This window comes from Pelodiscus sinensis, chromosome 6, assembly GCF_049634645.1.
Source record: "Pelodiscus sinensis isolate JC-2024 chromosome 6, ASM4963464v1, whole genome shotgun sequence".
Lineage (NCBI taxonomy): Eukaryota > Metazoa > Chordata > Testudines > Trionychidae > Pelodiscus > Pelodiscus sinensis.
In genome coordinates this window covers 20,094,858-20,120,644 of record NC_134716.1, presented here as the reverse complement: position 1 = coordinate 20,120,644, position 25,787 = coordinate 20,094,858, and the positions used below count along the sequence as shown (strand labels likewise).

Below are 25,787 nucleotides of genomic sequence, written 5' to 3'. Positions count from 1 at the left end.
ACACTCGGTTACAAGTAATCTTGTCAGACCTTCCCATTAAAGATACCAAACTGCACATAAGCAGATTGCTTTGTTAGCTCATGTAGTGTCTTGTAAAAATATTTTTATGTATATATCTAAATGTCAAGAGTATCCCAACTCTTCCAGTTTATTTTGCTGTCAGTTCAGTCAAGTATGGTGATGGGAGGGAATCCAACGCAGCATGAAGTATGGGACTTCAGCCTACAAAGCAATATGGAATCTTTACCTCTGAGCAGAACCATTGTGCTGTGTCCAGAGAACAATATAGTCTGAGCCAACTAAGAATTAGCTGTTGTTATTCTGGTTTTTGTTGGGCTATTTCTTTACAAAACACAAAAGGAGAGTTAAAAGTCAGCTTAGCTAAGGGTGAGCGCTGTTAGAAGATGGCACACTGATAACATCTGCTGGGAAGAAAGCAAGCACCCTTGTTGATTTTAACTGGTGGTTTCCTCAACATTGTATGGTGTGCAAAGAAGCTATCTTCTTTATATTCCACAAAGTCTGGGGTGCCGCTAAGGCTTGACATGATGTATTCAAGCACCTCACGCTATTAAATGTACTACCATAATAAGTGCCATAGAAATGTCGTTAAATAAATAAGGGTCCAATTCAAAACCCACTGATGGAATGGACTTTGTGTTAATTTCAATGGGTTTAGGAAAAGGTCCAAAATGGATATCATGATTGCTACTTGTGACATTTTATGTTGTAGCATATTGCAATACACAGGTCGTCACCAGGACTGTGAGAGTGTATTGAAGGGATCAGAAACTCTAGGAATTCCAACTTGTTCATCACCCTATCTGGGTAGGAGAAGGCAGGTTTTCCTTCCCCCCACCACTTGTGAAATAGACAGGGATTTCATCTCTCTTCATCCCCATATTCTCCTGAGATCTATGAAGGTCAGTACTGATGTTGATCGAAAACCCAAATCCCAGAGGTAATTCCATTATTTTGATATTTGTTTGCATCTTGGATTAAAACTTTTTGTGGAATGAAAATGATGCAATATTATCATTCAGAAATGTCAAAAACGTTTTGTTTCAAAGTCAAGGTGATAATAATCTATGTCCTCCTCAGCAGTCGTGGTGTTTCAGGGGAGTTGTAGTTCAAGTGCCTCGTGACTTCATTCTCTGTCATGGGGCAAAGTCTGGCCAATACTACATCTCCAAAGATGCACTTTTCAGTAGTTAGGCCTGGCTACCAATGGTTGGGAATCATCTGCTGTGCTTCAGCAAATATTTCATAGACATTTCAACCCAAGGAAATCTGCAGGTGTCGGTAGAAGGGTTTCTCTAGGAGTTGTGCTCCTATGATCACACTGATGTTCATTACCCTAGGCCTCTTCTCTAGAACGGATACACATCACAGAGCTGGACAAGGAAGGGAGAGATTGCTGACTGAGGAGCATTGCCTTCCTTGCCAATTCCATGCAGATTTCCGGGAATACAATGCCATGGACAATGGCTGTATTCGCAACTCAGCTCCCATTCTCTCTCTGGTCCTGATCCTAGCAGAGTAGCCACAAAGGAAGCGGAAAATAATGTTACAGAGCTGGACTGCACCTATACCTTCTCCAGCAAATCTCTGCTAGGGGAGGAAGGAATGATTCTACTTATAGATGAGTTGCTGCAGCCTCCTTAATATTTCAGAAACTTGTATTTTTTATAGGTTGACCTATCATGTTCAAGTGAAGCTCTAACTTGTACAGTTTCTTTCCTGTAAACTCCACAAAAGGATTTTTCCTTTTTTATTTTAAAAAAATCACCAAACTGATTACAAAATCAGATATTATTTCTCCCCATTCCCTTCAACCCACCTTATTTATATATAGATACTTCTAGGGCACAGGTAGGAAACCTAAGGTCTGGGGCCTGGATGCAGCTCTCACCTTACCTGAATCCAGCCCTCAGGACTCAGGGCTTCCTCCCCTCCCCCCGCCCAACACTGGGTAGCCTGCACCTGCACTCCAGTCCCCACTGCTCTCCTGCTGGGCTGGAGCACACAAAATCTACTAACCTGTCCCCCTATCCCTCTCCCAGATTCTGGTGTGCAAGGGGAATGTGGGGAGTGTCTTTCTCCTTCTCAGTTTGGGGCCACGTTAGTGAGGGTGGGTTGGTTGGTTGGATTATTTGGCTTCTCTCTTGTGTGAGGCCCCAACTTATTTTCCTGTAGGTCAGCGGCTCTTGACCCCAAAGATTTCCCACCTCTGTTTTAGGGAATGGACCTTACTGCAGAGGAACTTACTCCAGAAGAAAATAATGATCTAAACTAGAATTTGGCCAGGGCAGTGAGGTTAATAACTCTGATCTTTTATATAATGCCACCAGACTTTTAGCAATCACGTGCTTAGTGACCTCTGTTTTGTCCCATTTAGACAGCAGAACAGGGCCTTCCAGCGCCGCGCTGGGGCAATGACTGCATATCATCTGAAAAGAAATAATGAATCACAAACACAACTTCCTCCAGTACCTGAGGTTTTCCTTGGCAGTCTTCCATCCAAGTACTGATCTCATCCAACATTGCTCAATTTATAAATGAGATACAATAATATCACAGCCAGAGGTGATGTGACTGCTGATGAGTTGCATGCAAAGTTATGAAGTGTTAAGGGGATAAAACCTGATGTTGAAATTGGATGGATGCAACAGAATTTTTTTATATCCAAGCCCTTTCACAATGAAGGAATTCAAATGTGCTTTATGGAATGAGGTATGCGTGGGCACATTTAGATTTGCATTCCATTGTGGAGCATACCTGTGAGTAATTGTATGGTGCCAGGATCTAGGGAAGGGGAAATGCCTGCAGTTCCTGTGGGATTGGGATCTTCAACGGGAGTCTTTTTGCCTACTATATAGGAGAGGGTTGTAATCCCGCTCCGAACAACAGCATTTCAATGATGCAGTTGTAGCAATCTAATTTCATATCATGTGAGTGTTGTAATATAGCAACAACCCCCAACATATGGCATGACTGGTTAGGTGTAATTCACACTTAGGCTGCGTCTACACAGCACCCTAAATTCGAAATAAGATACGCGATTTGTGCTATGCAAATTGCAGATTTTGTTTTGAATCTTTTTCAAAACATCTACACAGTGCCAAAATTGGAAATAATGCGCTATTTCAAGCCATCCCTTATCCCTCATGCAACGAGGTTTACCAGGATGGCGATATAGCGCGCATTATTTCGAAAAATATTTAGAAATAACGGGTGGCTTGTGTAGATGCGGTATAGCTATTTTGGGATACCGGTATCCTGAAATAGCTGTGCAATGTAGACGTACCCTAAGTGTTGTTGCAGTGTAAGTGTGTGTGGCTACTTATTTCAGAGTAAAAGTGTCAGAACTTGCACTGGAATAACAAAAGATACCATTTAAAATCAATTTAGTTATTTTTGTGCAACTTCGTATGTAGACAAGGCCTTAAACATATGATCAAGGTTAACAGCATAAAATTAGGTCTATTATGACTCCACCCACAGGATTCATAAAACTATATTCTGTAGCTTCAAATGGAGCAATTGGCTTCCAGTCAGGCTAGCAATAATTTTAGAAACTTGATTATTTCACCTTTATCTTATTGTTGCAAAGCTGAACAATATCTCTTTCTATCTTGGCTGTTTTTGTGCACCTGTGTCTGATGTAAAATGTTTTGTAATTTACTCGTGGCTCTTGTTAGCTTCTGTAGAGTCATTATTATGACCTACCACATAATTAAAGTATGCCAAATTGAGACTTGGTTGAAGTGGGTGCAAACCAAAGAAATTGGGTCTGCTTCTATCCAGTCTGAATTTGGCCCTCTTGTGTTTTAAAATGAGTCTTCACAGTGTGTTGTTGTGACCAACATTAATTGCAGATGCTTTCACTGTACAGTGAGTAATATCATTATATTACTATAACACTTTCACTCAGACTTCTACAGGGTTTTGTCACGGTCTCCCTTGTGACTCTGGGTACTTCTGTAAAATGCAGCTTTAGCTCCGAAGCCTGGCACCACCAGCTTGCTTACAGCACAAAATGGCCTCAGTTTGGCTTCCACCCTGGTTGCTTTGGCAGGGTGACACCAACAGCCAGGCTGCTGAGTCTCCTTTAACCCATCTCCCATGCAGCATCCAGTGCCTCTTTGTGGATATCAGTGGCACTGGAACAGTTTTTGCAGTGGGTGTGCTGAGCGGCAGCCCCCTTCCCCGTGCCCTTCTCTGCCCCCTGGAGCTGGTGGCCCGGACACTGGGATTAGCGGCAGAACCCGCAGGCATGGAACCCATAGGCCTGCCAATGGCAGGGGGAAAGGAGCAAAAGTAGCCGTTGCCATGGGGCCTGGTGATTCAAAGAGGCCCAGGGTTCCAGCTGTGGTGGGACTCGGGACCAGCAGGAGCCCTGGGCCAGGGTGCCAGATGCAAAGCCTGGAAGTGTTGCAGCACCAATCTCACCCATACTTCCCATGCGTAGGCTGGATATTCAGAAATTAAGTTCACTGCCTCCAAAGAGGCGGAGCACACACTAGCCTCTTCAGTTATCTGAGGACTTTACACCTCAGCTTAGTACACAGCTCTGAGGTAGTTTTGTAATAAAACCAAAAATATGTTTATTAACAAAAGAGCAGATATATCAGTTACAAATCCAGGTGGCAGAGGGCAAATTGTGCCATAGCTCACATCAGGCCTGATGCATTGTTCCATCACATTGTGCCAGCTGGATTTAAAAGCCCAGTTTAGTCTCCCAGGTTTAACATTTTTAACTAAGAGGATTTGCCTAAAGAGAGATACCCTATTGCTGAGCTGGGAATAGAAAATCCAGATCTCCTAACTCTCCTTTCTTTTAATTATCCTTCCCCTCCTTCATCAAATCCTTAACATTATCTGAATGCAGGCTTTGATTGTGTGGAATGGGATTATTGTCAAGTGTAATTAAAGCCACATGGTTTTCCCAACTGTATATCAAGTAAGACACTACTAGGATCACAGTGGAGTTTTTTGTTTTTGTTTTTACTTTGTTTTCTGTACTGTTCTGTAGTGTAAGTATCTATCAGTCTAACTAGAATCATTTATTTTTCATTACAAATCTTTTTAAAATGTTATCACTGATAGGACAGTTACCGAGAAGCATTCATGAGACCCTAAAAAAATGCCTTTTCTTTCTCTGAAATGCAAAAGTCATTTAGTGCAGACCTGCTGAGTATCTAGCTCCTGAGTTCAGTTCAAGCTCTCAGCCAGATTCATTCAGATTCTTTCATTGCTAATGTACTTTATGGCCCTCTGGAGATGTCGTGAGAGAAATTTGGCAGTAATTAGTTGCAGAGATGGATCCAGCAGTCAATAAGCACTCAGTTTGAACTGCACATCTTTCTTTTTGTCAGATTGTTGGCTGTGATCACCAGCTGGGAAGCACTGTCAAGGAAGATAACTGTGGGGTCTGCAATGGCGATGGGTCCACCTGCCGGCTGGTTCGAGGCCAATATAAATCCCAACTCTCAGCAAATAAACGTAAGCGGTTGACATTAACCTCAAAGGGTAGAACAAGCACTCCAAACTGCTAGTGGTGATGAGGTATCAGAAGGACAGGTAGACGGGTAAGGTGCCACCTTTCCTCTTCATAGTGAAGTATACAAGTTTCTTAAGGGCTAGAGTGTCCACAGCGCTTATTATGCCATGCACGGGAATAAGGTAGAGTCAGGCCATGTCCTCCCACGCTAAGTACCTCTCCTTGGCTAAGTAAGGAATGCTCAGACTGTAGTGCTGTCTGCAGTGGGAAGAGAGTGGGAAATCTCATGCCCCATTTTAAGGTAGAGAAGCACGTTGGTTTCATCCACTCCACTCGCTACTCAGGTTAGCAGGATAGGAATATAGCCTGGCGTGGGTTGCATCCTGAAAAGGGATAAAGTAACTTATGCCACTCCTACCTTATGCTAAAGGGAGCAGCGGAGGAAGTCATGTCCTTCTGGGGCATATATCTACCTCAGTCCTCCTTTTGGAATGGTATAGCTATGCTGCTCTTTATGCGATAAGCTGAGTCTAACCCTAAGAGAGCTCATGCTTTGTCCCACAATACCTGAACCTACTTTTCTCTTGCACTGAGTTCTATTGGAGTTACGTGAAACAGTTCTATATTTTTATAATTCTTTTTTTTTTAATGCTTCATGGTATGTGATCTAAACATTTCAAATAACACTGTAATTTCCTGTGGAGGTGTGTATGTACATTTGTGGATTGCTGGTGGATATCTTGCTCTTTAAATATGCATTTGAAAGAACAATGAGAAGCGTTTCTTTACAGAATCATCTGTGCTCTTTCAGAGAATAACTTGTTCAGCAGGGAGCACAGCACACAGCCCTAATTAGCACAGTGACATTCTGGATCTTAATGTGGTGGGAGGGAAAGGACTAAGACCGTCTCTTGTAAGGAGGAGGGAAAGGAATAATCTGTGGAAGGAGCTAGCATTGTTGAGGTTGGACTGTGTCTGGCAATAATTCATAGAGCATTAGGGCAATCCTGCCCTCTGAAATGTTCCTGAGTAGCTTGTGCAGTCCTCAGACTTGAAATCACTTCTGAATTTCTTTACAAATGCTTTTTATAAATAGCTAATTTTTATTATTAGTAGAATTATTTGTACTGTGGTAATACTTCAAGACCACTGTCAAGGATCAGGACACCACAGGCTCCATACAAGCACGTAACTAAAATGCAGTCCCTGAGCCAAAGATTTTGCAACTAAGTATAAGAAACAACAGGTAGATACAAGTTGGTGGTGATATATCAAACATCTGACAAGAAAAAGCAGGTAAAGAACCTCTGTTAGAGCCCAGTTCCCCCCTTTGATATACTTGTGCAACTTTCCGAGGAATAAACTGGAGTCATGCATAGAACTGAAAGAATAATTAATTTAACTCAAATATACAAATATTCTCAGTAACCCCTAAACTGTGTTTTTCAGCAAATTTATTATTTGACCAAAAATTTCAGCCAGTGCAAGTCGTCTGAAGTGGAAGTGGGCTTTTAGGCTTTGAACCTGCAAGCGCTTAAGCACACAGATTCATCTGGGTGGCCCCATTGAAGTTAGCAGGACTACTTCCAAGAGTAAAATTTATGCATGTACTTAAATATTCATGAGATCCCGGCCTACTTTTTTTGCTGGGATGGGTGGTGTCTTTGAAGTAATGGCCTGTTTAATCTTAGGCTCAGCGGGGTTGACTGCCACCGTGGGTCCCGGAGCAAGATGTGGGTGAGGAGGGAACTAGTTCTGTGCCCCTGGAAGGGGCCAGGCCTCAGGTTGAAGGGCCAGGGCCGGGGCAGCCAGTTCAGTGTTGTCCATACAGCAACACTCCTCACCAACCCTCAGAGCCACATGGAGTCCCAGCATGGTACTCCAGCGGCAATTTAAATAGCCGCAGGGCTCTGGCTGCCACCAAATCACCAGGCTCAGGGTAACTGTCCCCTGTGCATTCTCTCCCCTCCCACCAGTTGCAGGCCTTCTCTTTAAAAATAATTGCTTGTCCCAGGAAGGACTCCTTCTTTTCTCATGCTTCTTGTGCACCTCCACCCCCCCAGGAAAGCTCTGAGGGCATCAGGAAGAGACTTTTGAGCCATGCCGTTATGTGAGATAGGAAGAATCAGTCAGAGCATATGTTAAGCAGGTGGCTAGAGGTCATCAGAGATGTCTCATGGACAATGTTCCCTCTAAACTGTGCGGCAGCACAGCTTCACAGGCAATTAATTAGCCCTGCCCAGTCAGCTCCATGCTCGGAGCCCTGAGCCTCCAATTGGGTGAGGCTGATTAATCACCTGTGAAGTTGTACTGCCACGCAGAGTAGAGGGAACACTGCTAATGGACATGCATATGATTTTATTTTCCTTAATATACACTGGAACATTTACAAACATGCAATTCTCAAGCTCTGCTGGAGGAATTGGGCAATGGCTTTTTTCTATGGTGCCAAGAGTTGCTGGAAATGGTTTATTTTCTCAAAAACATCCCAAATGTGCTGTTGTGCTCATCACACTGAATTCATTTTCTCTTGGTGCTTGTATCCAACTCTGTTCTCCACACTGTTTAAACCATGCAGATGGGCAGGGAAAGGATAACGCCGGCAAGAGAAGTTCAGAACCCTTTAAAATAGCACTTGCTATGCAGATAACTTCATTGGTATTTATAGGGACGGTATACCAGTGCCAAAGGAATCAGAAACTGACATGCAGCAGGGTAGGAACAGATGAACCCTTGATTTCCCTCCTGAATTTTTAACACCTGTTCTGATGCCCTTTTTCACCCATTAAAATTATCAAAAGATTTTGGTACAAAAGAGTTCATTCATTCTTCAGGTCCTGAAAAAGAACTCTGTACAGGTTGAAAGCTTATAAGGAGATCACTCCAATAAAAAATATTACTTTATATACCTTTTTTTTCCTCACGTGTGTCAAATGTAGTTATAGCTCCCCCATCTCTTTGCAATACAGGCAGTCCCCAGGTTACGTACAAGATAGGGACTATAGGTTTGTTCTTAAGCTGAATTTGTATGTAAGTCGGAACTGGCTCCAGATTCAGCTGCTGCCACTGAAACTGACCAGGGGCTGACTACAGGAAGCCGGAGACAGAGTTGCTCTGCCCCCAGCTTCCTGGAATCAGCCTGATCAGATTCAACAGCTGCTGAATCTGGAGCCTGGGACTGAACAGCTGGGGCGCTGCCCAGTAAGTTCCCACAGGACCAACCCAGCAGCACCCCAGCTGCTCTACCCCAGGCGTCCCACAACGAAAGCCTAGTCTGCTGGGGGGGGGGCGCACTAGCTGCACCCCCTCCCTCCCCCAGCAGACCAGGGAGACCCGAGCAAAGCCGCACAGGCGGAGAGACCCCGCTGCCCGTGCAGCTTTGCTCCTGTCTCCCTGGGGTGCTGGGGGGAGTCCCCCCCCAGCACACTAGGGAGACCCGAGCAAAGCCGCACAGGTGGAGGGACCACACCGCCCGTGTGGCTTTGCTTCTTTGCCCCCAAGCAAAGCCGCTCTGCGGCTTTACTCCTGTCTCCCTGGTCTGCTGGGGGGGGTCCAGCAAAGCCGCTGGACCCCCCCAGCAGACCAGGGACACCCGAGCAAAGCTCCCGGGCAAACGAGCAAAGCCACCCAGGCTTTGCTCAGTTGTCCCTGGTCTGCTGGGGGGGTCCAGCAGCTTTGCTGGACCCCCCCAGCAGACCAGGGGGACAGAAGCAAAGTCGCCCAGGCGGCGGGGGTCCCGTCGCCTGGGCGGCTTTGCTCCCAGGCAAACAAGCAAAGCCGCCCGGGCGGCGGCTTTGCTCGGGTGTCCCTGGTCTGCTGCGGGGGGGGTCCAGCGGCTTTCCTGGACCCCCCCCCCCCCCCCCAGCAGACCAGGGAGACCGGGAGAAGCTTTTTTCGCCCTGGAGGACACAGGTGGCGACCCGCCGCCCGTGAGCTCCGGGGCAAGAAAAACCCCGTTCGTAAGTGCGGATCCAACATAAGTTGGATCCGCGTAAGTCGGGGACTGCCTGTATTACTATACAATGAGGGAAAGAGGAATTATTTTTCTGCCCTGCCCTTAAGCATGAGTGTTGTTGGTACAACTACACAGACTTCTTGCATCAAAATCTAAAGGCAGAAGAACTGATTAGACTTTGGGTTTCGATGCATGCTCTTAAACATCAAGACTTGGGCAGGTCATTGACTTTGGTATCTCCTCCACAATCCCTCTGTTCCCCTCCACCCAACAGGCCAGGGGCCCCCCTTTCATGATACCAGTATAGGCACATCTATACTTACCGGAAGATCGATGCTCCGGAAGTCAATCTTCTGGCATTCAATTTAGTGGGCCTAGCACATAGACCTGTAAATCAAACACTGAGGGCATCCCCCACCAGCATCTGTTACTCCTCCTTTTGCGAGGAGTAAGGGAAGCCAACAGAAACATTACTCCCCTCAGCCTCCCACTGTATGGATGCCATCAAGGATCAGCTTAAGGTAGGCATTTTGCGTAGCTGGAGTTGATTATCTTAAGCCGACCTTCCTGGTCTAGTATAGACCAAACCTATGTGTCTGCTGAGGAAAGACCTAGAAGCCTAATACTCTTTTTTACCCTCTCTCCATTTAGCTTCATAGGGCACCCAGTTGACCCACTTCTCTCTATATTGTTTGTCAGAGGGTGCAGTTGCAACCCGCATGCATACTGGGTGTGGTTCACTGTCTCATCTAGTGTTACGTAAGCCACTTACATGGAGAAAAGAATGAGTTTGTTCTACAGCCTTAGCTGAAAGCCAGCTGGCTTTTAACTCAAGCTGTAGAGGCTCATGCGCTACAGCACCAGAGGTTCCAGGCAGTGGTTCTCAACCACAGATCTGCAAGCCTCTGGCTGCAAGGCCACGGTGGCTGTTGGAGCTCAAGCCAGCTGTTCCTGGTGGCTCACCTCTAGCAGCCATGGTGGCCCAGGCAGTGACAGCAGAAGGCAAAGCAGGAAGTGCCTTCCCCCCTCCTCCCCGCTCCGCTCTTGGTGAGATGGGGGCATGAAGGAGGGAGGCACAGGCACTGCCAATGGCTGCTCCCCCTACCTGCACGGCTGTGTTTGCCACCAATAGCAGGAGGAGGCAGAGCAGGTGGTGCCTTCCCAGGGCTTCATGGTTCCTTCTCCCCCCTGCCCGTGCAGCTGCTTTTGCCAGTGGCGGCACTGGGGCAGAGGTGGAGCAGGAGGCGCTTCCCCAGGGCTCCCCCTCTCTCTTTCCCTTCCCTGCTCATGAGGCCGCTTTTGCTGGTGGCAGCGCTGGGGCTGAGGGAGTGGCGGGAGGAAGCCTCCCTCCCTCCCTCCTCATAATGGCAGCCCGGCCGAGGCTCCATGCTCCCCCCCCCCCACTCATGGGGGCACAAGACACACTTGGGGAGGGAACGGGTATGAAGGAGGAGGCCGCTCTCCCTTCCCACATCGCAGTAACTGCCACGCTCCATAGAGGGGGCAGCCTCAGTCTGGTGAGTGTGGGGGTAGGGGCAAAGGGATGATGGGTGAGAGCATGGTGGGGTCACGGGGCAAGAAAGTATTGGCATGGACTGTAGGGGTACGTCTAAACTACATGCCTCTGTCGGCAGAGGCATGTAGATTTGTTGTTTTGGCAAAGGAAAATGTAGCCGCAATTTAAATGATCGCGGCTTCATTTACATTTACATGGCTGCCGCGCTGAGCCGACAAACAGCTGATCAGCTGTTTGCTGGCTCGTGCGCTAGTCTGGACGTTCCCCCTGTCGACATCAAAGCCCTTTGTCGGCAGCCCCGGTAAACCTCATTCCACGAGGAATAACGGGGCTGCCGACAAAGGGCTTTGATGTCGACAGGGGGAACGTCCAGACTAGCGCGCGAGCCGACAAACAGCTGATCAGCTCAGCACGGCAGCCATGTAAATGTAAATGAAGCCGTGATCATTTAAATCGCGGCTTCATTTGCCTTTGCTGATCTGTCTAATCTACATGCCTCTGCCGACAGAGGCATGTAGTCTAGACACAGCCTAGGAGTCAAAGGGCATGGGGTGTAGGAGTGGGGGTCTAAGGGTGTCAGGCACTGGGAAGCACAGGGCTGGGTTAGGGCTAGGCAGACTGGCAACATTTTATTCTCATATTCATCATTTGCATATATGAATATGCAAATAAAATATTACTGAGCGGCATAAAGTTTGTGAGTGAGTTTGCTGATCCACAGCATAAAAAAGATTGGGAACCACTGGTCCCAGGTTCGGTTCTGCATGTGGGCATTACACTGTCACCAAGTGTTTTCCCACTCCCACCACATATCTTCTTAGAGATAATAGCGGAATATGTGCACTTCCTTTCTCCTCCCTATAAATCCCAGGACATGGTCCTCCCATCTTGCTACTGCTTCACTACACAAGCTGAGACTTTCCAAGATAATAAGGAATCCCATGGAGAGATGCCATTTCACAAAGAGTATACTATGATTTTATATGGAGAACAAGCAACCAGGGTAGTGAACTATATTCCTAGTAATAAAATGGAGAGAGAGAATGCAAAGCAGTTGTGTGAGATACACTGAGGGGGTCTTTAAACAATTTTGCAGTTGTTCCATGACACATTAGTAAATCTTTAATTCTTCAGCACAAAGCTTATAACACAAGGGGAATCGTGTCAGTGTCAGCTACTCAACAATAACAATAAGATTTCTAATAAAGCTGGAAAAATTAGTGTTTCTTTTAAAATATAACATTTTTAAAGAGAATATTAACATTTTTGGAAATTTAAGATATTATGAAACACACTCAAAACGGGATAAACAAGGAAACTGTATGTCATAGTCATTAGTGCCGCAGGAAAATCTGTTAATGTACAGTCAAACAGGTAAGACTCTCTGGTCAAATAATTGACCAAGAACCTACATGTAGAAATGAAAGAAATTTGTGCTTGCTATCATGAATGGTACCAGACACACAGATGTGCAGGATACATTACAGAACATAGTTGACTATTTAACTTCCATTTTCCAAAGGTCTCAGAGCACACCTGGAAACCTGAGAAAAAAGCTGGCCCAGCACATTTTGTAAACTATGATTAGCATCAGGACACTCTGAAAACAATCTTCAAATCCTCTGGGCTGTTCCCCCAATTGTAGAGGCTAGCTGAGTTCACCAAGTCTAGCTAGCTTTGCAGCTTCTCTTCTGCAAAATGCAGGAGTTCCACAAGACTGGAGATTTAGCCTTGCGGAGCTGAGGGCTTCTGCGCGGTCGTACTGCAGACAAGATCACTCCAGTTCTGTTGGACCCCAGCTCAGGCATGTGCTGCTTCTAGGATCTGGCAGTATTTGGAAGATCTTTTGGACAGTAGAGTCAGTAAGACCTTTTGGGACATATCCAAACTTTGGGTAAGAAAGTGTTCGAATTAACCAGGATTTGGATAATCACATTTTGATTGAAAAATTACTGTTATTACTGTGTAAAGAATCTCTGTCTTTTACTCCTCCTTCTCTACCTATCCTCACCATATGCATACTCATTCTGTTAGCTCACGTTCAGTCACTGTTTCACAAAAACACATTGGCATCAGCTGATAAAAGTTCCTTTAGGACATCAGCAGAGACATTTGCTGAACTTTTCCCCAGCACTGACAGTCCTAAAATGATTATGACTTAATGGCTCCCAAATATTTTCCCTAGAAAGAAAGCTTTCTGTCGTGATATTCCAACCAGTCATACATGAAAGCTGTATCTTCTGTTCAGGGAAAGCTTCACAAGCCAAAAAAGGGAAGAGTTTTGTGGTGTCTGGACCAGATGAGATATACAGCCTATTGATTGGACAGCTAGATAGAAAGTATTGTAAATATTGAACTGGTCTTACACCTACAAGTCTAGACGGTGACATGACTCAGTGAACTGAATTACAAGACTTTAACTTGGCTTATAAACAGACCCCATAACTATACATGGAATTTGAGAGAGGTGCTATTTTCTGGTAATCAGAGGGTCATACAATCACGTGATCACTGAATCACTTTTTGCAAGAGTGTAAGCATGAGGGATCATGGAGAGGTAGCACTTTTAAGACTGAGTTGAGCAAACTGAGGGCTAAAATGGAGGGTTTGTCTTTGCTTGCACTTTCTGTGACCTTCGGGTAAACAGAGACTTTCTATTTTCAGCACTCTCAGTCCATTAACTTTTATGAACATACATTTGTACTAAAAATGTTCATACATGTCATTTAAAGGCTCCATCCACCTTTTTCCCACTGTCTGCAACGTTTAAAAGATATCTACAAAGAACCCAAAGTTTTTCTTTTTGGAAAATCATTATGGGCAGTGTCATGCAATGGATAACTTTTTGATTATGGATACAGCAGAAGAGAGAACAGGAGAACAGTGTATGTCATCTTCCTGAGCCTGCAAACGGAAATAATGGTTCTAAGACTACTCAAGGGCTACTCAACTTTGGAAGCCCCGAGGGTCACAATTGTACTCAGAGCACATGGTGAGGACCGCAAGCATGGATGTGTGTGTGTATGCAAATATTGCAAATAGCATCGTTCACACTGATGGGCAAGAATACAAAGATTAAGGCAAGACAACACGCAGACCCCATTTAAATCACTTCTGCTGATATTAATAAAATGCGATATTTACCCAATTTCCACCCATATAACAGCACTTTTAATGATCAATGACAGTCCAGGAATTGAACTACTAAAATGCATATCGACAGAAGACCAGTATATTGAATTGTCACTGTGGAGCATGTTCCCAGTGGAGGCCATGTTCAAAGGATCCCACCCACGGGCCACGTGTTCAGCCCTGCGTAAACCCAAACCACACCCTGGGCCACAGACAAAAGCCCTGTCCTAAGAGATGTTTGAACCACCCCACTCATCACGACAGTGTGTTGATTCTGAAGCACAATAATGGCAATTACAATGTTGACCTTCTTAAGTATTACACAGCAGGTTGTTTTTAATAGAAATTCTCATCAATTCTAGAATCCCAGGCTGGGCCTGACTACTGAAATCTTTTTATTTTCCTTGCCCATGTTTGACCACTGTTCAGAAAGCCCTGGTGACTGGACAGATATTCAGATGAAAACTAGCCTGTTAGCAGCTGTGTTGCTTTCACATGATAAAATAGCACCCTGTTGCTTGCAAAGCAGGGCCTCCCAGCTCCTTGTTCATGGGAGACACATGACTCAGACCTGGGGATAATTTTTATGGGGATTGAAGGGAATAGTCCCTTGCAAATTTCAGCTTTGTGGGGGACAACACTGTTGTGATTCCTGCATTATGCTGGAGAAGAGGGAGGGAGATGGGCAGCAGAGAGAGGAGAGGGGAACAGCCTTACTGGATGCAGCTAAGCACTCTCCTGCCTACCTGGCTTAGCAGCTGGTCAGTGGGAAGGTGGGGAATCTGCTCTTTGGAGCTACAACACCCTCACCTCATATTCCCCCCATGGAGTACCAAGATGCTATTGAGACAGCTGGCTCTTTAGCAACTCTGATCTAACAGCATTGTATAAACTGCAGAAGAAATCAGGTTAGTGACTGTTGGCTTGGACTCACTGAGAGCTCAATCTTGCTCCAATTGAAGTCAGTGCAAAGCTTCCGCTGACTTCAGCGGTGCAGGATCAGTCCCCAAGAGCCTGTTTATACTGTAGATCTAATGGACTCTGGTACTACTAGGCTTTTTGTGGGTAGTATGGAAAGGAAAACACAACTCTTGCCACCATAGCAGGGTGCATGTCTAAGTAGGATATGTAGTGAGACGAGGAAGGAATCGCATTTAGTTGGGAGATCTTGTGCCATGCGAAGGAACAGGGAGTTATATAATTCAGTATTTTAACTTTTCTCTTTGAACATTGGAATATTTTTATACTTCCCTAATTCAACACAAATATATTTGCCAAAATAATTCGGAAGAGTAGGATATGCTTTGTTTTAATTGGAGGCCAGGTAGAATAAAAAGCTGCTGGTCCCACTTTAGACACTTGGGTAATAGTGGAGTATAAATAAAATTAGTAGGTAAGAATGGGACTTGGAAAGTCCCTTGAAGATGATTGCTTACCTATGCATTTTGTCAGGACTTCAGATGGGGGGGTTATGTTACCAAACGCTTTACTTTCAGTTTTCCCATGAACAGTGCTTTCAGTGCCTGTCTGCAGACAGGACTTCCTTTACTTACTGACTCCGTGCATTTTTGTATTTCCCTGCAGCAGAAGATACTGTTGTTGCTGTTCCCTATGGAAGTAGGCATGTTCGTCTAGTGTTGAAAGGACCTGATCACTTATGTAAGTAGAAAGACAGTGTGTTGTTGCTTTAATAAGAGCCTTGGTATCCTGTGGTGTTTTATATACAACTGGAATGTCTGGTTTCAACACAGGACAGAAACCTGACTTCAGGTACTCTGGACAATCCTAGTGACATCAGTGGAATTGCACCTGCATCTGGGAGTAGAATTTGGCCAAAGACACGACATTTTTCTGTCCCTCCTCAGTTTTTCAGCCATTTCTGTGCATTTATCTTTTGGCGCACTAGTTCGATGCCAAGCCTTTCTGTTAGAAAAAAACCCCGCTGGCTGCAGAGACATAGAGGAGGTTAGAGTACAGGCTTCCCTGCAGCTGAGCTCTGTCATCAAGCAGCTCATGAGTTTAGCACGTGCTTCTGTTCTTATCCAAATCGCTTGCTCTCTGCTTCCCATATGCACCCCATTCATCCACAGTCAGAACAATAGAAAGGATGCACATGTGTGCAGCCAGATTGTGCAGTTGAGTTGCACTGCCCCTGAGGGAATGTGACTGCCAGGGGCAGATGACAGTTTTGCAGAGCCCCAGGCAGCGTAATTCCGCGGGGCCCCCCCTTTGCCACGGCACATGTGCAGTGACACCATGCACATGCGCAGTGGCGCCATGGTGCATGCACGGGGCTTTTTGAAGCGCGGGGTCCAGAGCGGCCACCCCGTTCGCCCTGCCCTATATCTGCCCCTGGTGACTACACTAACCCTTACATGGTTGCAATGTTTGCTGGCTGGTGTGGAGGGAGTTGGAAAGGGGATGATTGCCCTGCTTCCTCCCTGCACCTTTTGGAGTCCCATGTGCCCCAGAGCGTACAAGTAGAGAACTTTCTCTGCGCTCAGGAGATAACTGAGACTGCAGCTTTAATTCATCTGTAGACAGGGACATAGGACAGGGAAGCAAATCTCTTTGCACTCTCTCCCTCTCTTGCATACCCCTGCAATAGCCAGCCACCTGCTGCCTCTTTTCAGATGGATCAAAGTGCAAATAAGCTGCCCATGCTGTTACAGAAAAAAATACTGCTGTAGTTTCTAATAATCTTCCCAAACATACAGGCTATGTCTACACTGGCACGATCTTGCACCAGAGATATGCAAATGAGGCTAAGCGTGGAATATCGCCGAGCCTCATTTGCATATCTAATGAGCTGCCACTTTTGCAGAAGAGGCTCTTGCGCTAGAAGGAGCTGTCTACGCTGCCCCTTCTTGCGCAAGAAAAACCCTCTTGCGCAATGCCGTTATTCCCGAAAATAATCAGCATAGCGGCATTGCGCAAGAGGGTTTTGCTTGCGCAAGAAGGGGCAGTGTAGACAGCTCCTTCTGGCGCAAGAGCCTCTTCCGCAAAAGTGGCGGCTCATTAGATATGCAAATGAGGCTCAGTGATATTCCACGCGTAGCCTCATTTGCGTATCTCTGGCGCAAGATCGCGCCAGTGTACACATAGCCACAGTGCGATGTAACTTGCAAGATGTAACATTTGGGGCAATTACAAAATATAGCAGTGTGTTTCTTCCCTAAGGGTGGATACAACTTTCTGACTGCATAGATAAGAGAGGGGAATCTGTATGTCAACATTTACAGAGCACTAGTAATAGCACAGAGTTGAAATGCAGAGGCAATCGCACCATACAATGGAAAGGGTGCGTTTTGAAATCCCCGTAAATGATCTGCCATTCGTGTTGAGACAGCAGTAGTTACTTCATAGTCTTTTTATAGCTGTTTAGATTTAGAGCTGTGAATAATGACCAGCAAATTGCAGGTTATAAACTAGAACAAAAAATACATAATATATTCTTTAAAGTTCAAATCCTCTGAAATACTAGTTTGGAAGTGGACCTTGGGGTATTCCTGGTCCGCTCTAATGTAGTTATTATTCCTTTCCCTGTAAATGACTTTCCCTCTTCCCTTGGTCCTGCCTTCTCTCCCAAGCTAGCAAACTTCTGCAATGGAATTTTTAGAAGACAGGATGTATAAGTAGAAGTGAAAAAAAGGCTGATCCAGTATCTTATTTTTTATTTTGGAAGGAGATATTGCCCCAGTGAAGATTTGGGACAGTGGGGCACAGGTAAGTCCCTAGGTTGAGGTTTGGATTTGGATCACTTGGCACAATGCCGCTTACTCAAATTTCTTTGGGCCACACTCAACCTTTCCCTTCTCCTTCCCCCATCATGATGGAGGAGCATCAAGCCAAACCTGAGCTGCTCTCCAATCTTGTGTACAAGAGTGCAATGCCTATCAGGTTTAGTCAGTTCCAGTGCCAGCCACCTAAATGGTTGATTCCCTTGCCCCCATGTGAGGCACTGAGTACATGTTGGTTAAGGAACTATTATTGTGTACGTGTCACATGCTTGCCTGCTCTGGGTGACCATTTTCTATGTTTGTCAGATTTGGAAACCAAGACTCTCCAAGGTGTGAAGGGTGAAAACAGCCTCAGTTCTACAGGCTCCTTCCTAGTGGACAATTCTAGTGTCGACTTCCAGAAGTTTCCAGACAAGGAGATACTGAGAATAGCAGGGCCTCTCAGTGCAGACTTCACAGTCAAGGTGAGGGGGCTCAAACGGGGGGGGGGGGGGGAGGGTGTATGTGTGTGGGTGGGTGTGTGTAAACAAAAATCCAAAATGGAGCCAAGTTGGTGCAGCAGAATGACCAGACGGATCTTTCCTAGACAGCATCCTTTGCCAGGAAATGTTTATATCTAGGGCCCTAGAGCAATCTATTTCCTTCACCCTTTCTGAAAATCTTGATAAATGGATGATAAAAGTTTCATTGGAAGCTCTTTGGGAAGGAGACTAGTTTATGGAGTGGAACACACATGCCATGTGTGTCTTGCTCATAAAAGATGGACTAATGGCAGGAGAAGGCAGATTACCTTCAGTGGATGCCGTCTGGGGTAGATATAAATTGAAAACCAAGCACCTTACCTAGTTTATGACATGAAAAATAAAAGACTGAAAGCCATGAGGTATACTGTTTTCATACCACTAATGCCCTGTTGAAAATGTAAAATGGGAGGGAACTAGGGCCCGAGACCCCAAGGTAAGCAGAATGGCTTTGGTATAGAAGCCATTGTATTGTTTGGAGGTTCTGTTTTGTGTTGCACTGGCAATAAGAATCAAGCTGTTTCCTCCCATTAGTGCTTTTCTGTTCTTCCAGGTAATACAAAACACATTGCTGGAAGCAATGCACACATTCTGTAGGAAAAACGCACACACAAAACTGAACATTTGGGGATTACAATAAAATAAAACCTTTTTTTTTCAGTAGGTCACAGAGACCTGAAGGATTTCATCCATAAAGCTGTATATAACTTGTACCATGTCCAGGACTCCATAAATTTTTCATCATGGGACCTAGAGCCAGAGGATGTTTGATTTAAGCTAATGGTGATGACCTTGTGGCAGCTGAAAGTAGAGTATGAATGCTGTATTGGAAAATGTGATAGGTGATTGGATTGGATTGGACTGAGGCACTCTTTAAGCTATTGAGAGCACTAGAGCACTATCCTCTGTCTCTGTCAGCATGGTAGCAGCCTCTAATCCAGTCCAGAGCCAGCAACCAAAAGTGTCTGTTGAACAAAGAACTGCGGGAAAACAAGCTTGAAGTTCTGTCTTCCTGATCAGAGGGAGGGGGGGATAGCTTAGAGTGCAGTTCAACCCCCAAAATATCACCCTTTGGCACTGATGGAATATATACCAACTCCAAAGACATTTCTCTGTTTAAAATGTTTTAGATACTAAAAAAAAAAAATTGTTTTGCAAATTGCACCCTTGCTTACGAAAATCAAAATAATGTTAGATTTAATTTAATTTTCATTATTTGCTGCTGGGTGGGAATGTTATTAGGCTTGGACAATTGAAATATACTAGCTGAAGGCAACAGGGTCCAAGACACTTAACTGATCTTCAGGAGAGCTAGATTCTGTTCCAGGCTCTGCCATTGCTTTTGTGTGTGACTTTGGGTGAAACCATTTATGTCTGTGCCTCCATTTCCTTATCTGTAGAATGGACATAATACATTTTGCCTTCCTTTTATAAATGACGTGGAGATCCATGGATAAAAAATGCCATATAAGAGTTAAGTGATGCTATTGTTTTGCAAATGCTTAGCTTCTACAATTTGTTCCTGCTTGCCATTTACCTTAATAGAAATTTTGCCATTGATTTTTAACAGAAGGTATATTGGGTCTCCAGCCTGTATCAGTTTCAGGTTTTCGTAGCAATAGGATGCAATGTATGGGCTCCAAGTATACAAAGGGAATGTTATTTTTTTGTTTTCTATTTGTAACATATTTATTTGGAATTCAAAACAAATACATTCAGAGAAATGTTTCTGTTGGTCTTAAATTATTTAAAGATTTATCTTTACAAAACCTGCTGGAAAGTTTTTAACCAAATTTGACTTGACATTGTTCCTATATTGTAGTATGAAAAAGCAAATTGTTCAATGCAGAATAAAAAATAAACAAGATAGGAAATTGTTAATAACCGGTGAACATGTAATTGGTGCTGCCTAAAAAAACCAAGTCAGGCTCTGTTCTTTTGTTTCACATAAGGAAAGTATGGAGGCACTTTAGCAAATCTCTATTAAGGTTGCATAGAAATTTGCATATAGGATCTGGACCAAAGCCCTAATGAACTCAGTAGGAATCTTTTCAAGGATTTCATTAGCTTTGCATCAGGCCCTTAAAGCAAGAGTAAAATCATTATCACACTTTAGTTTTTACTCCCTGTAAATGATAGAGAAAACTAGATGAATGTTTATTTAGCCAATAGCTTTCCTCAGACAACACAAACCCTGCCCCATTATTCTTTGCTATTTTCTGTTGCTATTTTCCCTTAATTTTTTAAATCTTTAGTTCTCAGATTTTCTCTTTGTTAAGCTTACCCTGAGAGTTACTCTTTAGAAAGCAGAATATACTCATGCAGGCATTCCCACACTGAACCAGACTTGCCCACATCCTATCCTGCCCACAGCAGCGCTGAGTGTTTTGCCTGCAATGTGCAGAGCTAATGTGTCTCTGAAAAGCCAATTAAAGGCCCTACAGTGGCGGCAGCCAGCTTTCCTTGCAAAAGGGAGTCGTCCTTGAGTGCCCTGATTTACTTTCCTGGAAAAAGCAATACTTGAGCAAACAGAGCTAAGCAAAAATGTAATACAAACTTTTTAGTTGAAGGGTTTGTTGCTTCTTGAAACATTCCTACAGATGGGACCTCCCTAGTCCAGCACCCTTGGGACGTGAGTGGTCCCGAATGAAAGAGTTTGCCGGACTAGGGGAGGTCAAGGCTCCACTCCCAGCTGTTGACCCTGCTCCGTGCCACAGGCACCCTGCTCCCACACCTCCCGTGGCTGCACTTCTCGCCCGGGTCTGGGGCTACTCTCCCCAGCATGCTGATCGGAGCTGGAGCTGCACACTCACTGCTGGCCCGGGCTGCGCTCCCGGGCTCCAGTCTGGGCTGCGCTCCCGGGTGCCAGCTCTACAGCCTCTGGCCCAGGTGCAGTTATGCTCCCCACTAGGATAACCCAGCCAGGGCTGTGCTGCCATCCCCTGCTGGCTAGTGCTGTGCTGCCAGCCACCAGCCCAGCTGCCTCCAGCTGAGCAGGGCTGCACTCCCCACTGTGCTGACCCCGCTGCCACCAGGGCTGTGCTCCCCACTATGCCAACCCTGGGCTACCCACCTCAGTCCAGCCCCTGAACCTGGCCAGCTGGAGTTCTCTGGTCCAGTAATATCCATGGCCCTTCCAGACCACGGATATTGCTGGACCAGAGAATCCCAGATTTTAGAGGTCCAACCTATAGAATCTTTATTAGTTTGGCTGCAAATGTTTTCATTTAGCAGAGTCAAGTTAGCAAATTTGTTATAATCTCAGCTACACAAACATTCCCACTGTCTGAAAAGTTGTTAACCAGAAATGAGGTACCAAAGGAGGGCTGAAATTTGGGCTTGTTTACTGTTAGGTGCTGTTCGCTCTCAAGTGCAGGAAGCAACTGCATGCAAACCCTATGGGAATTGCACTGACATAATTGCTTTGGTTTCCTTTACTTTGTAATAGTCAGCAATACATTTGAGTCCACAGGCCATTGGAAGAGATGTATATGCTATCCAGCCACCCAGCTTCCACAAGTTGGTCATAGAATGTATGAATGTTCAGACGAATTGAATGAAAATTCCAACTTTGTTTTTAAAGAATCGTGGTCTCTAGAACTGTAGGAGGGAAAGCCTGGAGTTGTGTTAACAGTTCTATGTTGTTGATTTTAGTGTCCACTCCTTGTCCCTATAGATTGGCCATCACAGACCCAGTGCACCACTTGATTCCCATTTAAGACTTTTCAACTTCCATTAGAAGCAGTTGGTGGCAATGCAGTGTGTAAAGCAAGTGATTGCTAAAGCTTTGGTTGTTGTGAAAAATAGGGCTCTTGGAGAGGAGGAAAGAGCTAAGTAGATTCCACCACAGTTACAACCCATGGCTAGCCAATGCCAGGTGTCTCAGACTAGAGGAGTTTGGGCTATGAGGCTGTTTTAATTACTGTATAGACTTTTGGGGCTCACAGGGTCCTTCAGCAGAGTTCCAGCCCAACCCTAGATGTCTACACCACACTTAAACAGACCCATAGCCCAAGAGTCAGTTGGTATGGGCCACCCATGGGTTTTTAATTGCAGCGTAGACATACCCTGGTTATCCATAGAGTGAGAGCAGCTGAATGACTGACTGGCTCCAACAATAGATACATAAAACAGACCGGTCAGCTTCATCCAGGATCACGCAGGGTTTCTCCCCCTTGGTCACCTTGGATGGAAATGGTAAACCAGAGCCAATGGGAGCCGTAAGGCTCTGTGGTTACAGAGCCATTAGATACACAAATCAGAGCAGCCTGCAGCCCACTTTTAGAAACATTGCTGTAAAGGTAGGGGCAGTGAAAGCTCAGGGTTCAAACTCAGGTTCACACCTAACTCCCTTTCCATCTACACACAAATTGTATATCCCAGGGCTCAGATCCAGGGTTCCAGGACCTTACGGGGTGGAGGGTCTATTCCAGAGTTAAGCCAGGACCATTGCAGGACTCAACCCCACTGGACTAATGTTCTGGAAGTCTGCCAAAAGTATCCCACAGTCCTGCAAATCAACTTTCTTTGTCCTCTGGGCAGTCAAGCTTGGTGGACAGTCAAGTTTTCCCACACAGCAATATGATCAAAGCCGAGATAACCTGTGCCTGCTGATAATGAGAGAAACACAGTCTTGGAACAACTTGAGTCATGCCCCTCCCCCTTCCACTTCCTGCTGTTCTTCCTGCCTCTGACTCTCTTTGCCTGGCACAGCTCATAGCTTGCTGGCTCAGGAAGGGGACCTAACCATGCCATATGACCCTCCCCCCCCCCCACACACACACACATTCTGCCCCCTCCCCTCACGCATTGCTGTTGGCTGTAGCAGCCACATTTTGAGAGGGTTCTAGGAAGACTGGGATAATGGATGGTGAGACTTGGGCTCATATTATGCAGTGTAGATGCTGGAGCCCTAAACTGAGTCCTAGGGTACAGCACTTTCTGATCTGGGATTACAAATTAGTGTAGCTATGCAAGTCCCAGGTTAGCAAGCCCTGTCTCCGATAACCTGACTTTTGCTAATTTTGGGCTTAAATTACAATGAAGTCATACCTTAGATGGCTGAGGGGAGTCAGTAAGAGAGAAGCCATTCAGAAGAGGGAGTTGAGCTATTGAGGTGTGAGGAATGGGCCTGGCATAAATCAAACAAAATTAGGTGAGTGATAAGGGTGCATTCTCATGTTAATGATAATGAAATCATCCTGTCAGTCACAGCTGGCATAGGCCTACATGAATCTACATGAATTTCACCCATTCTACTCACTGCCTAACTATGGGCACACTGACTTGTAAATAATACTAACAACAACTTAATGAACATTGGCTAATCAGTGTTCCCTTTAAGCTGAGCACTTTGGCAGCTAACCAGGAGAGATTCAGATGCTGCCCAGCAGATTAGCAAAATCCCCATAGCACCCTCAGCCAGCAGCATTTGTTTATACTGGCAGTGCACATCCACACAAGCCTTGGTGCACATCATAAAATTTATTCCTCACATGGATGGAAAAAGTTAGAGGGAACATTGCTGCTAATTAAATGTACTAAAACACTCTTTAAAATGTGTTTTTTCTTTGTTTTTATTAAACTTCATTTCATTAAGTCCACAGTAAGAAAAATTCTCTAATTCAGAAAAAAATGAAACATAAACTTTCCTGGCCAACTTGGGGTGTGTGTGTGTGTGTGTCTGTGTGTGTGTAGAATTCAGGTTGTTCATTGCAGGTATCTATGTATACCGCTATCCAATTCCATTCATTAGCTTTTTATTTTAGACTTTTAGAAAGCTTAGGTTCAAAGACACTTTAAAGAATCCCTTTTAATAGTTTACCCAGTAATCACTAGAAAGATATTGGGCCTGATAAGTAGGGGTGCCTACTGTCATTTTTTGGTAATTCCTTTGGCTGGTTAAGAAAGTGGTATTGACAGGCACCAGAGGGAGCTCTCCTCTGTCAGAAAGAGAGTCGTCCCCACACAGGAGATCTTTAAAACTAATGGAAGTTGAGGCCAAAAATGAACTGGGAGATTCATCCTTGGGGATCAAAGGCCATGCATTCCTTCCTCCAAGGAAAGAAAAAGGGCTTAAAGAAATCATCTTCTAGTTGTTTTATGCTATACAGTTGAAAGTCTTCCACATCTCCATTTAGTTATTTTGTTGTACTTATTATTTTACTTTAAATTATCATCTTAAATTCTTTCTCCTGCATATACAAATTCATATACAAATTATGAGAAGCAACTAATCTCTTACAAATCCTAGCTCTCTAACCATAAGCTGGTATTAGATATAATTAAGAATATTAAAGCACTGTAACTATAGAAGGGAAAGTTATGTATAAAAATCTTTCCATTTTTGTTTTCATTAACATGAAAAGGTCACAATTACATGTGCCAGATGTGGTGCACTCCTACCCTTCTTTATATGTTATTTAATATAAGTCTTTAATGTTCAGTTTGCCATTAAGAAATCAAACTTGATGGTTTGGGATTTGGCACTTGCAAAAGCATCTGTGATAATGATGGAGAAAAATCCTTCAGAACTTTTATGATGGGGATGGTGGTGACTGAGTTAGATCATATCATACCAGATCAGTCTTGACTAGACAAAAGAAAGTGCAGAGTGATGCAACCCCTGGTTTGGATTATATATAAAAAGAACATAAACACACACATGCACACAAATCCCATAAAATTTCTGGGCATTTTGTTAGAATGCAGACGTCCTTTCTTGAGCATATATTGTACAGTGACAACTACCTGATGGGTAGGAAAGGATGAATTAATAAAGCCTGCTGATTAAACAGCACAACTGCTGACGTAAACTTAGTACAGCTCTGGAGGTCAGATTACTGTGATCTATGACAGACATAAATAGATTGCAGAGGCACACATTGCAAAAAACAAAGGCTTTTTTTAAAATTTACAGGTTCTGAAAGAACAACTCAGCATAATGTAAAATAAAAAATCCAAATATTTCAGTCTGCTGATAGTTGCTACAGAAGCGCCATTTGAAAATGTCATTTTTGCTAAACACGGTTCATTTTGTTAGGTTATTGGTTGGGTTTTATTCAGGACCTTACGGTTTTTCCCAAATCATTATTGTATTTCATCAAAGTGCAGCTGTTCATCAGGGAACTGAACTGTCGGTGCCTCTGTACACACATGTGCACCACTTTGATAAATGATTTACAAAAAACAGTTTTAAAAAACCGAGAAATGTGAGGTAAGAATTAACTACAGGGGCCCTTCCTTCCTTTCTGTCTTGGAGGGAAAAGAATTAATCAGTAGTGACTGTCAAAGAGGAAGTTACTGGTGGATTCCCCTGGAGAAGATGCATTCTGCCAAATCGTCACAAAACTGGTGGTGTTCTGTTCTGGCTTGTTCCTCCTAAAAGATGCTAAGTACTTTTCTGGCATGCTGAGCCCTC

General features: G+C 44.6%; 1 protein-coding gene across 10 annotated transcripts in view; it reads left to right on the top strand.

Annotated features, from left to right (window-relative positions):
* Positions 1-25,787, top strand: part of ADAMTSL1 (ADAMTS like 1) — a 707,788-nt gene that overhangs the window by 499,702 nt on the left and 182,299 nt on the right. For 9 of the 10 annotated variants that reach the window (XR_012904618.1, XM_075931513.1, XM_075931512.1 and 6 more), the window contains 3 exons: positions 5,379-5,505; positions 15,691-15,765; positions 18,153-18,310. Coding sequence is in view for 9 of the 10 variants with exons in the window: in XM_075931513.1 (XP_075787628.1) it covers positions 5,379-5,505; positions 15,691-15,765; positions 18,153-18,310 (360 nt within the window). In the remaining variant the exon portion in view is untranslated. The remainder of the gene's footprint in view (positions 1-5,378; positions 5,506-15,690; positions 15,766-18,152; positions 18,311-25,787) is intronic. The other variant, XM_075931510.1, reaches the window with a different exon arrangement.